Source organism: Phyllostomus hastatus, unplaced genomic scaffold (assembly GCF_019186645.2).
Source record: "Phyllostomus hastatus isolate PE091 unplaced genomic scaffold, TTU_PhHast_1.1 phas_contig_402, whole genome shotgun sequence".
In the NCBI taxonomy this organism is placed as follows: Eukaryota; Metazoa; Chordata; class Mammalia; order Chiroptera; family Phyllostomidae; genus Phyllostomus; species Phyllostomus hastatus.
The window spans coordinates 5536570-5549157 of NW_025333873.1; the positions used below are offsets into that span (position 1 = coordinate 5536570).

At 40.5% G+C, this 12588-nt stretch overlaps 1 protein-coding gene across 3 annotated transcripts in view; it reads right to left on the minus strand.

Annotated features, from left to right (window-relative positions):
- UBXN2A (UBX domain protein 2A) overlaps positions 1 to 12588 on the minus strand; it is a 30030-nt gene that overhangs the window by 16325 nt on the left and 1117 nt on the right. For all 3 annotated transcript variants that reach the window (XM_045844438.1, XM_045844437.1, XM_045844436.1), the window contains exon 2: positions 4810 to 4864. In XM_045844438.1, the coding sequence (XP_045700394.1) occupies positions 4810 to 4864 (55 nt within the window). The remainder of the gene's footprint in view (positions 1 to 4809; positions 4865 to 12588) is intronic.

Consider the following 12588-nt stretch of genomic DNA (forward strand, 5'->3'; position numbering starts at 1 on the left):
GGACACGGTCTAAAAGCTCAGGCTTTGGTGTTTGCTTAGGTGACTTCACTAGGGTCACATTGATTTTGGGCAAGAAACTTAGCCTCTATGTGATCTGGCTTCCTCCTCTGTAAGATGCAGCTACTTCCACCCGTCTCACATGGTTGTGAAGGTTAAGTGCAAAGCTATATACGGCCTATGCCTGGTCTGCAGTATGGACCAGTACATATACCGGCACACAGTAAGTGCTTAAATATTAGGTAATATTAACACTACTTTATTATTTTCTAATATACCATCTTTATTATATTTTTTCCATTACCATTTAGTCCCCTTGTACCCCTCTCCCCCCAAGCAATCACTTTATGCATTACAGTTTTTAATTATTCTTCTGTTCAGAAAGCAGTTTGTACTTAATTACTAATTACTAAGTAGTTAGCCAATAAAGCTGTGAGCATCCAGAGTAGCTGAAGTTTTATTCCTTTATCATATGTATTTGGTAGATAAATTCTACTGAAATTCATTATGTTATTTCAAATCATTTCAAACACTTATTCAGTACTTACTACATGATAGGTGGTAGGGAGATAGAAAGACAAATAAGAAATAGTCTAGGTTTTTGTCCTGGCTGGTGTGGTTCAGTGGATTGAATGCCAGCCTGCAAACTGAAAGGTCACTGGTTTGATTCCCAGTCAGGGTACATGCCTGGGTTGCAGGCCAGGTCACCACTTGGGGGCATGCAAGAGGCAACCACTCAATTTATTTCTTATACCTCAATGTTTCTCTTCCTCTCTTTTTCCTTCCCTTCCCCTCTCTCTAAAAAATAAACAAATAAAAATTTAGGCCTGGCTGGTGTGGCTCAGTGGATTGAGTGCTAGACTGTGAGCCAAAGGGTCACCAGTTTGATTCCCAGTCGGGACACATGTCTGGGTTGAGGGCTGGGTCCTTGGTGGGGAGTACGCGGGAGGCAACCACACATTGATGTTTCTTTCCCTCCCTTCCTTTCTCTCTAAAAATAAATAAATAAAATCTTTTAAAAAATTTTAAAAAGGAAAAGCATGATACTAAGTGCTTAAAAAGAAAAAATAGTCTAGGTTTTTAAAAGGTTCAGAACACAGGGCATAGAGACACATTGTAAATAGCTCTATGCTCACAAACTTGATAACTGAGACAAAATGGCACAATCTCACATAAGGATAAATAGATAATATGGATAGGCCTACATCTATTAAAGAAATTGAATCAATAATTAATCATCTTCCAAAACAGAGAGCACCAGGCATGAATGATTTCACTGGTGAATTCTATCAAACATTTAAGGAAGAAATACCAATTCTCTACAATCTCTTCCAGAAAATAAAAGCAGAAGGGAACACTCCTAACTCATTCTATAGGGACAGCATTACCCTAGTACTAAAGCCAAATAAACATAAGGAAGGAAAACTACAGATATCATCTCTCATGAAAAATAAATGACAAAATATTGGCATTGTAAATCCAACAGTATGTTTAAAAGAATCCTACACCACGGCCAAGTAGGATTTATCCCAGGTATGTAAGGCTGGTTCAACACCAGAAAACCAATGCATGTCATCCATCACGTCAACACACTAAAGAAGAAAAATCACAAGATCTTAACAACAGATGCAGAAAAAGCCTCTGCCAATCCATTCATGATAAAAAAACAAAAAACAAAAAAAAAAACAAAACTCTCAGCAAGTTAGGAACAGCTAAGGACTCCTGACAAAGGAGTCCTGACTAAGGACTCAACCTGACAAAGAACATCTATAAAAACCCTCCAGGTCATGTTACATCTAACGGTGAGAAACTGGACACTCTCCCCCTCAGACCAGGAACAAGAGAGGATGTCCTTTCCCACCGCTCCACGTCGATGCCATACTGGAGATCCCAGCTGAACCAATAAGACAAGGAAAGGAAATAAAAAGTATACAGAGCAGGAAGTAAGAAATAAAATGATCTTTGCTTGCTGATGACATGACTGTCTACACAGAAAATTACAGAAAATAAATAGCAAAAAACTCTTGGGACTAATAAGCAATTATAGCAAGGTTGAGCAATACAAGATTAATATACAAAAAGCAAGTGCTTTCCCATATACCAGCAATTAACAATTGGCATATAGAATTAAAAACAATACCATATATATTAGCACCACTTGTCAAACTCCACAGAACTACACAATCCAAAGAGTGAACCCAAATGTAAACTATGTTAATAACAATGTATCAACACTGGTTCCCAGTTGTAACAATTACACCACAGTACTATAAAATGTTAATAGTAGAGTAAACTCTGTGTGTGTGTGTGTGTGTGTGTGTGTGTGTGTGTGTGTGTGTTGTGGGGGAACTGGACGACTTCTGCTCAATTTTTTTATAAATGTAAAACTACTCTTAAAAATAAACTTTATTAATAATACAGTCATTTTAAAAGAGCATGAAAGACACTCCTGGATATAGAGGAAGAGAGGTGGAAAGTACACCACATTTAATATTTCTTTATAATTCAGGAAGTCCCTTTGTATTTTACTATATTAAGCTATAATATATGGACTGCATATGGACTTTCCTTAATACTAAATATGTCCCGAAAGCTTCATTATTCCATCTTTGTCTACCACCCTGTCAGCCTTTTCCTTACTTGTCACTATCATTTTATGATTCAAATATCAATACTGCTCTTCATAATCTGGAAACCAGATTACCAAGGGGTTGTGGCTAAGTAAATAGTCTTGAGGTCTCAGGAGTTTCTCTAGTAACAAAAAGCACGCCAGTTTCAGGAAAGGGACTTTGGGACACCTGTTTTGCTCACTTTCTCATTCACCACTGTGCTCCGTGTGAAAGGTTTTCAGAGAGCTGCTGTCCAAACAGGTGAAGGACTTACACCTGCGTATGCTTCGGCAGCACATATGATTGATACGGATTTCCACCACTTATCGTCTTTGAACAACTGATACACTTAGAAAATCAGTCTTCTTTTCATGTTTTACCAAACTGCTGCTTCTAACAAAACCTACTGTTGTTACAAAGAAAATTAGGAACTCTGCTGCTGATATCTGTGTAGACGCCGTACTAATCATTTAATTATATTCAAAATACAGACCCAGGCTACAACAGAGATGAAGCTTAGAAACATCATGCTAAGTGAATGACATCGGTCACAAAACATCACACATTACACGATTCCGTTTCTATGAAATGCCCAGCACAGGCAGACCTAGAGGGACAGAATTCGCGTAGGGGCTCTCAGGGACAGGGTGCAGGGGTACACCCTGAGGCGTCCTCAGGGTGGGGCGGCCAGTGGGTGCGGGGTTTCTCTTCGGGGTGGCGACTGTGTCATAAAACCGACTGTGCTGGTGGTCGCTCAGCTTTGTGAACGTAGCAAATACCACCGAATCCAATGCTTTACATGCGTGAATCCTCTGGTACATGAGTTAGGTCTCAGTAGAACTGTTTTCAAAATCCTCCGTTAATTTTAGTCTTTCAAATCAGTCATTCGACTTGTGTCTGGGTAGAAGGACTTAACAGAGCGGGCCCAACTGCTGTCCTTTCAAAGGCCTGCGCACCTGCTTCGTGAGAGTCTGGAACTGTAGTTTGTGACTCGCCCCCAATAAAGAGCCTGGGCTCGTTTTCAGTGACCTTTCCTGGCAGATAGCATTTCGCATGTGTTGTCATAACTTAATACTGGGGGAATTAAGTGTGTCCCAGGTGACTCCACTGGGCGACGACTCTTGGAAGCTTGTGCCTGGTTTCTCCTGGACTGTGTCCTGTGAGCTTTTCCCTTTGCTGCTTTTGCTTTGGGTTCTTCCATTGTAATAAATCATAGCCATTAGTATGATTCTATGCTGTGAATCCTTTGGGCAAATCATCAAACCTGGCAGAGGTCTTAGAGACCCCTGACACAATCTCACAACTACATTGTTAATATCACATATACATACAACCATAAACACTTTAGTGAAAACAACAACAAATGTTTGGTACAGAAGCATTTACAAAGTATTTGTAAGTGTGAAATAAATACTTTTCTGTCTCCTTAAATGAACTATGAATGAAAGAAATTTACCTCAAGGATTTAAAACAAAGCATAATATTCAATACAAAATATACTTCACCTCAGATGGGTGAGAATAAAGTAATCTATATTGATAACAGCCATAGATTTTTGTACCTAACATTTATTGACAACCTTCTATATGCTAATACTAAGCTAAGTGCTTTATATTGGCTATCTAATCCCCCTGAAAATCTTTCAGGGGCTTAGGTATAGCCCCAGTTTATAGATGAGATATTTAAACTCAAATAATCTACCTAAACTGCACAAAGGCCAGACAGGTAGAGTAAGACAGAGATGAAATTCAACCTCGGTATCTCTGACTCCAAAATCATTATATTTCCACTGTGACTCTAACACGAGAGGCTAATGAAGTAGTTGCTTGAATTTCTCACTTATATGACAGGAGTAATATGTGAACAGAGACAAAGTTAACAAAGTGGTTTTTTTTTTTTTTTACCAAAGAAGAATGTGTTTATTTCACTTAAATTCTTAAAAAATAGTCTTTGGCAACTGTCTCATAAACTGTCCTAACAATTTTTTTTAAAATTAATAGTAAGATTTAGTGACTTCACTAAGATCCATTCAATGTACTGATGGTAAAAAAAAATTACTTTTCAATATATTACTAATAGGTATTTAACTGAGATCATCATAATGAACACTCACTATCCCAGTCAGTGAAATGCAGAACAAACAGGAAAAGATACTAACAAAGACATTAACAACAAAGAAATTTCATAGACTGAATTAACTTACCATTCTTCTTTTATACTTTCAAGATTATCTACTTCTTTCATTCTCTTCTGCCTTGCTGTAACGGCAAAAATAAACAAGAGCTAAAGTTGCAAATCTGTTATTTTCAATACATTCATTCCTCTGTGTGCATTAATATTCTTCACCATAAGTTATTCTGTATCCCTAAGGTAGCACTAAAGGGGACTTAAGAACACGTAACCAAACTCAAAGCTGTCACTAGGCTATACAGTAAAACGACTATGTTTTCAAGTTACTTGAAGTAATTTCTGTGTGGTGTTACCACCAACTTGACAGTCAGTTCAGTTAATTTGTTTCTTAAGCATGCAAAACATTTATATTGTCCCCGAGTGGACCTAAAACACAAGATACATTCAGAGATATTCACCTTCCATCCTTGTCCCCTCCACCCAGTCCTCTCTCTCCCAGCTTATGGGTAACATTACTTTTTGTGTTTTTTCCTAACATAAACAAATATCTATATCTACATCCATCTCTATCTTAGACAAAGAGCAACAGCACGACATGTGCTATGTGAAGTCAAACACGGTCAATAGTGTGAGCTGCCTGCTTAGAGCAAAATTAGAGTTGTCCGTTGTCAAAATTCAAGTTAGGAACAATCAGGTCTATTTGATCTAATCTGGAATGTCCGATTATTTACCCAAGGGAAACACAACCAAACTGACTGTGGAGAGAAAGAAAAAAGAAGTCAATGACAATTTAATGTTTTAAAATTAAATAAGCTTAAAAAAATACTAGAGTGCAATGCCTTAATAAGTCTGTATGTTGGTCACCCGCATACCACATTACAACTTCTTTGTATATGTGCCTAAAACAATACAGTTTTACTGATTTGAGAGAGAGAGAGAGGGAGAGAGAGAGAGAGAGATAGGGGGAGAGACAGAGAACAAGAGGGAAACATCAATTTATTGTTCCACTAAATTATGCATTCATTGGTTGATTCTTGTATGTGACCTGGCTGGGGATTGAACCCCCAACCTTGGCATATGGGGATTATGCTCTAACCAACTCAGCTACCTGGCCAGGACCAAAACAATATAATTAAGAATATGTTATTACTAGGTCATGACAGATTGATTATAACATCAAGGTCCCAGAGACTATACTACAGATTTAAAACGGATGAAAAACACTTTACCCAAAAGGAGACATAATCAAGCCAGATTCCTACAAAGCATTAAAAACATTTCAACTCCCAAACAGATTATAGCAAAGAAAAATGTTTTTCTTACATTCTCCCTGGAGAGTACCTATACAAAAAGCAAATACAGTACCACTATTTAAAAATGTAAGTTTTAAGCATATTTAAATGGAAAGCAGACATCAGTCATAGCTCCTGGAGGTCCACCAGACCCATCCCGCAGCAAAGAGAACCAGAAGAAAATGAGCACCAGAAGTAGTCTACTGGCCCGCTGGGAAGTCTCCAAAGGATCTGGAGGGGAAGGTGGCCCACACAACTGAGCACCCAGTGGCAGCCTTTCACCGGGTGATGTCAGAGTCGGATGCATTTTAGGTTCTGACTTCCGTTTCCCACTGCTAAGGGAGCCGGCTCCACCACCCTCGGATTAAGAGGGTGCGGTGCGCGGTGCGAGCACTGATTCCCTGGTAGCCTGTTCTGCTAGGAACTGAAGTAGAACAGTGGAGTCTGCTCTGGAAAATGTCTTTGAAAAATGTTTTAAATACCTCTATTGTTTTCATTATGACTTGAATATAAACTCATAGTGAACTTATTTCTTAGCCTATGCAGGAGGAAATTGTGGGAAGTTCTGAGAAACTAGGTGAAACAGACAGGAAGGAAAAAGGAGGCAATTCAAAGGGGCAGAGGAGTGAGTACAGGTCGGGACGGCACCTGCCACAGCATTCCCAGCGGTAATTTCAGACTCTACCTCTTAGTCCGAGGGTAAAGCCACACTATCCCTTTAAACTAGGTACCTATGGTACTTTGATAAAGTTATGTAGTTGAAAAAAAACAGAATTTTGTGTTCACTAACATTTTCTCCTAAGACTTTGTCCTTGAAATCTCATCATTTCTAAAATCAGTTTTTAAACATATATTTTTAGTGATTCCAGACAGAGAGAGAGAGAGAAAAACACCGATCGATGGCCTCCCACACACACCTGACCACACTGCAATGCTGGCATGTGCCCTGACAGGAATCGAACCCACGACCTTTTGGTTTATTTGGCGATACTCCAACCAACTGGGCCACACCAGCTGGGGCTCTAAAACTATTTAATTGCTTCCCTTTCCAACATATCCAAAAGAATAGAGAAAAATATAAACACCAACCATACCATTCAGATTCAGAAAAATTTGCATTTTGATTTACTTGCTTCTTTTTATTTAAGAAACAAAACATTGTAGCCCAGGCTGGTGTAGCTCAATGGACTGAGTGCTGGCCTGAAAACCAAACAGTGGCCGGTTCCATTCCTAGTCAGGGCACATGCCTGAGCTGCAGATCAGATCCCCAGGTGGGGGTGTGCAAGAGGCAACCACACACTGATATTTCTCTCCCTTTCTTTCTCCCTCCCTTCCCCTCTCTCTAAAAATAAATAAATAAAATCTTTTAAAAAATTATAGACAGTTAAATACCACTTAATATTTAAAAATATTTAATATGCCCTGGCTGGTGTAGCTCAGTGGATTGAGTGTGGGCTGTGAGCCAAAGGGTCTCAGGTTTGATTCCCAGTTAGGGCACATGCCTGGGTTACCAGCCAGGTCCCCAGTGGGGGCCACTCGGGAGGCAACCACACATTGATGTTTCTCTCCCTCTCTTTCTCCCTCCCTTCCCGTCTCTAAAAATAAATAAATAAAATCTTAAAAAATATTTAATAGTACCTAATATTTAAATGAAACATGTAAAACAAAAATATTTAATACTAAATATTTATTAAATGGTATGTCTTAAATATGTGCATCTTATTGCACATTAATTATACCTGGGTAAAGTTTTCAAAAATGTTAAAAAGTATATTGGCAATGACTGTATGCCTGGAATGATTCTAGGTGCTCGGGGTACGTACTGAACAAAATGGACAAAGACCCCAGCCCTTGTGGACATTACATTTTGATGGTGCTGTTTGCTTTTTCACTGGACAGTTTTCCAACATTATTTGTAACTACTCTAAAACAATCCCTTAGTGTGGATATGATCCTTATTGTATCATAAATGTAACATTCATCCCACTTCTTGGCTCACATTGTGACTGTCCTTCTAGGCACTGAAATCCTAACTATCCTTCCAAGTCTCAACCCGAGATTCATTTCTACCATAAAGGTGAAATGCTAAACCCTTATGAATACTCCCCTCCTAGGCTGTTTTTTTTTTTAAAGATTTTATTTATTTATTTTTAGAGAGGGAAGGGAGGGAGAAAGAGAGAGAGAGAGAAACATCAATGTGCGGTTGCTGGGGGCCATGGCCTGCAACCCAGGCATGTGCCCGGACTGGGAATCGAACCAGCGATGCTTTGGTTTGCAGCCCGCGCTCAATCCGCTGAGCTACGCCAGCCAGGGCCTGAATATTCCCCTCCTAAAGCATGTATATTTTTGGTGTTTAAGTCATGCCTGATATTCTTGACTATTGTTTCCGTTGTGTCTTTTGGCCTCTCCACTGGAGCCAGATCCCCTAAGGAGGACAGGTATCACGACTTCCACTTGTCCTGTTTCCTCCACAGTGCACAGTGTGTGCGAAGTGAACAGCAGCCACCCTTCAAGCACTCCTCTCTGTTTCCTACTGGTAGGTTACTGTTCTCGAGCAAGGGGCAATACTAACGTTTTTCATCATTTCACAGTTACAGGCTGGTGATATACTGTTCTGCTTGTTTTATGACAGCAAAAGAGAATGAAGAGTCCTCGGCTTCAAACTGACTTGCACCGGAGTACCCGCTGCATCGTATTGGAGCCGGATGACCTCAAACATGTTATTTACCTTCGCTAAGCCCCGGCTTCTAACCTGTGACCTGGAGACAGTCACCCTCCTCACAAGGCTGTCGTGAGGACTGGAGGAGATACAGAAAATACGGTGTTACGCTCCTTCCTCTTTTCCCGCCCCTCTGTTCCAACCTCTGTTCCAAGGGTTGGTAAGAAACAACTCTAGACTTAGTCTTAAAAGTTTGAATTTTGACCAGGCTATGAAAGTTTACTTTTGATGTCATTAATTAAACTTTTAAAAACACTTACATACTTACTGAACCTCTTACTACTGTCTACAAGGCGCTGGTTTAGAATCTCTGATAGAAGGATCAACAGGACAGCCAGAGTCTCTATCATCACCAGCAAGTTTACAGACTAACAAGGAAAAATGTACTAAATTACTGATCGCGAACATGGCGTAGAAGTAAAAACTGGTTCTAACATGGCTGTAAAGTCCCCATCACTTTAGGTGTTTTCTATCATAAATTAGTACCATGTAAATGAACCACGTAAAATGTATGTGCATTGAGTGACCTCCCCAATCATCACAGTCACGTGGCACGAATGAGCCTCGGTCGTGTCCTGTACAGCAGAGAATAAAAGAGCCGCCTGACAAATATCTAAGCTGCCAGCATGAGGTGGGCCTCAGATTGGGCAGAGGCAAAGTTTCTTCATTTTGCCTCCAATCAGTACCACTACCGTCTTACATTTGTACTGCACATCAGAGTTGACCAAACACCCTCTCGAATATTATCCCACTTACTACCAGCGACTACAGAGCTAAAGTGATCAGTCAGGAGACAGAGGAGACTGAGCTTTTTGGAGCATAGCCACTAAAAAGAAAATCCAGTCAAAATAGATTTAGTCTTTTCAACGTATACATTGGGAAAATTTGCATGCTACCAATTTTATTTTTCTAAACAGACACTTTTTTTTTAAAGAAGAATTTGAATCCCAGTATTATAACACTGGGTATGCTATCTTTATGCAGAAGTTGCAGTTTATCTTTAAAAATGAAGCCATTCCTGGCACCGAACATGAGGGAAAAGAAACCAATGGATCACATTTCCACGTGAGGCTCCTTCACTTAGATCTTCTGTAGGACAGAATTAGGCCTCCAGAGCAACTTATAGTAGCATCAGAATCAGAAGCTTTAAGAAAGTTTATTTGAATATTTTATGAATTCTAATTTGCTAACTCTTAAGTGATAAAAAAAAATGAAACCTCTTAGAAAGTTTCAGCTTATCTGAGCTGTCTGTAATCACTAAAAAATACGTTAGTGTCTTCTACAAAAAATAGTGAATAGTGAGTTATAAGCTCCTAAGGACCACAACGACAGTGTCACAAGTAATTTAAATGAGAAAATCCTAAGGGAAAGGGGAAACTTCAGCAGAGATTTTCAAGGTCACTGGGTTAGCCATCCTTTGACACCAAGAACATTCTCATTCTAGGGTTCCTGACCTGTTACCTATTTTGCGAACTCATCTCAAATACAATCTCCTTTAGAAAAACTTGCCATGACTTCTCCAAAAGGTATGTATGAATACAGATTTACTAACAGCAAGGAGAGATCAGTTACATGCCCTGAGAATTTGCCTTACCTTCCCAGACACAGCCCTCATCTCTAGCCGGTTCCTCATATCCACTCATGTCCCCATCCAATCCGATTTCTACACAGATGTCAGGGTGATCTTTTTATGTGTGGTTTTTTTTTTAAGATTTTACTTATTTATATTTTTAGAGAGGGGAAGGGAGGAAGAAAGAGAGAGAGAGAAACATCAATGTGTGGTTGCCTCTCACATGGCCTCCACTGGGGACCTGGCCTGCAACCCAGGCATGTGCCCTGACTGAGAATGGAACCTGTGATGCTTTGTTTGCAGCCCGCACTCAATCCACTGAGCTACACCAGCCAGGGATCTGGGTGATCTTTTTAATTAAGGTACAAATTTGATTGTGGGACTTCCCTGCTTAAAACCCTTCCAAGAACTCTTACTGTTCTTCAAATAAAGTCCAAATCTGGATAATATTACAGGGGAGTTCACCATACTGTTCTCTCACTACGTTTGAGTGACTTGAAAAGTTCTCTATAAGTTTTTAAAAAGAAAAAGAAAAAAACTGGTCCCAAATCCTTAACACAGTTTAAGGGGCCCCGCCCCACATGGTTTCTCTGACCATAATCATACCCCACCTTTTGCTTTCTACATTCAATCCCATCGCTTTGACCTTTCAGTTCCCAAAATCTTCCCAAGCCTCTGTTCCTAGTTCCATTGCCTGGACCTTTGTTCCCTCCTTGGGGAGCCACCTTCACCTATTCCTATGCACCCATACCTCAGCCTGAAGATGACTTTCCTAGGAAAACCTTAACCGATTTCCCTGACTGGCACAAGTGCCTCCGCAAGCCCTTACTTGCTATCACAACACCCTACATTCTTCTTTTTTTAGCTGCTATCTCGGTTTGCTGGCATTTACTTGTGTGACAATTTGTTTCATATCCGTTTCCCCCAATGAGAATGTAAAGTCCTTAAAGGCAAAATCTGTGATGGTCGCCGTTGTATTGGCAACGGATGTAACCAGTGAAGTTAGACCATGGTCCTTTTGTTTGGCTGAGAAAGAATTCAGAGCCAGGGACTCTAATTACTAGAGAAAATTTATTCAGAACGTCGCAGAGGTAGAAGAAGTGAGCCCGCTGGGCTGCATGGACTCCCTGTGTTCCCATTTTGCCTGCTGCTAGGTCTTTTCCTAGGGCTTCCCACCCTGGTGACCTTCTGTACTTGGCCTGGCCTTCCTACTCTGCTCACACCTGTCTAACTGCTTACCATATCCCTATCATTAGCATTCAGTACACAGTAGGTACTAAAAATATTCAATGATGAATCAAGTAATTAACATTAAGTACAAAGTATGCGTGTCAAGTATTTACCACAGGGTGGGTATAGGAGTCAGTGGTCATAAGCAGTAGGGTCTGTTAATATCGTATTCTGTCTGCATCATTATTATTTGTGTGTTTCGTCACTCCCTTCATCCTGCACACAATTCTTACTCATTTTTGGATTCCACCAGCACTAGCGCTGTTACTGTTTTACACAGATGCTCAGTATTCACTGAATTAAATTGCATTTTCAGTCATTGTGGCTCTTAGCATATTTAGAGAGAAGATACACCACCAACTTTTAAAGTTTGTCCCACTAAAACTAAACTATAATTTAAAAACTTATAAACACTGCCAAAACACACTTGAGCCATGACTACGAAATAAGGAAGTGGATTTTCATGTTGCTTACACAATCTGACACACTTCACAGTTCCACATTAAGGTCGACACAGACGGTCAGTTTCCTAGCTTTATTTTCAATGATCTCAAATTACATGCGAAGGAACCAACATTGGACACCGCACTGACGTTCATTATTGCTGAGAAGCAATAAAATGTGAGTACAAAGAACTACACACACACACACACACACACACAAAGAAAAGAGAAAATAAGTATGAAAACGGCGAAGAACATCAAACCCGCAAAATAGATTGAGTTGTGGGAGGCTGGTAATGAAGTTAAAGGACGACGACTCAAAATAGATACGCCTTGGATGTCTGTACTATGCTTTTGCAGCGATCTCCTTTGGAAATCGGGGCGTTTTGACCGCACGCACCTAACTCGAAGTTCACGAGCGACTTCCGAGGGAAAAAACCACCGACGGGCTCCCAGGGAGTTCGCACTCGGGCCGCGAGCCGCGGGCAGCCGAGAGCCGCGGCGCACCTGGGCGGCGCAGGAGTCTCGCCCGGCCCCGCCGCCCGACGGCGCCCTTTCGAGATCGGTGGCGCGAGGGCGCGAACCCGGCAGAAATTGG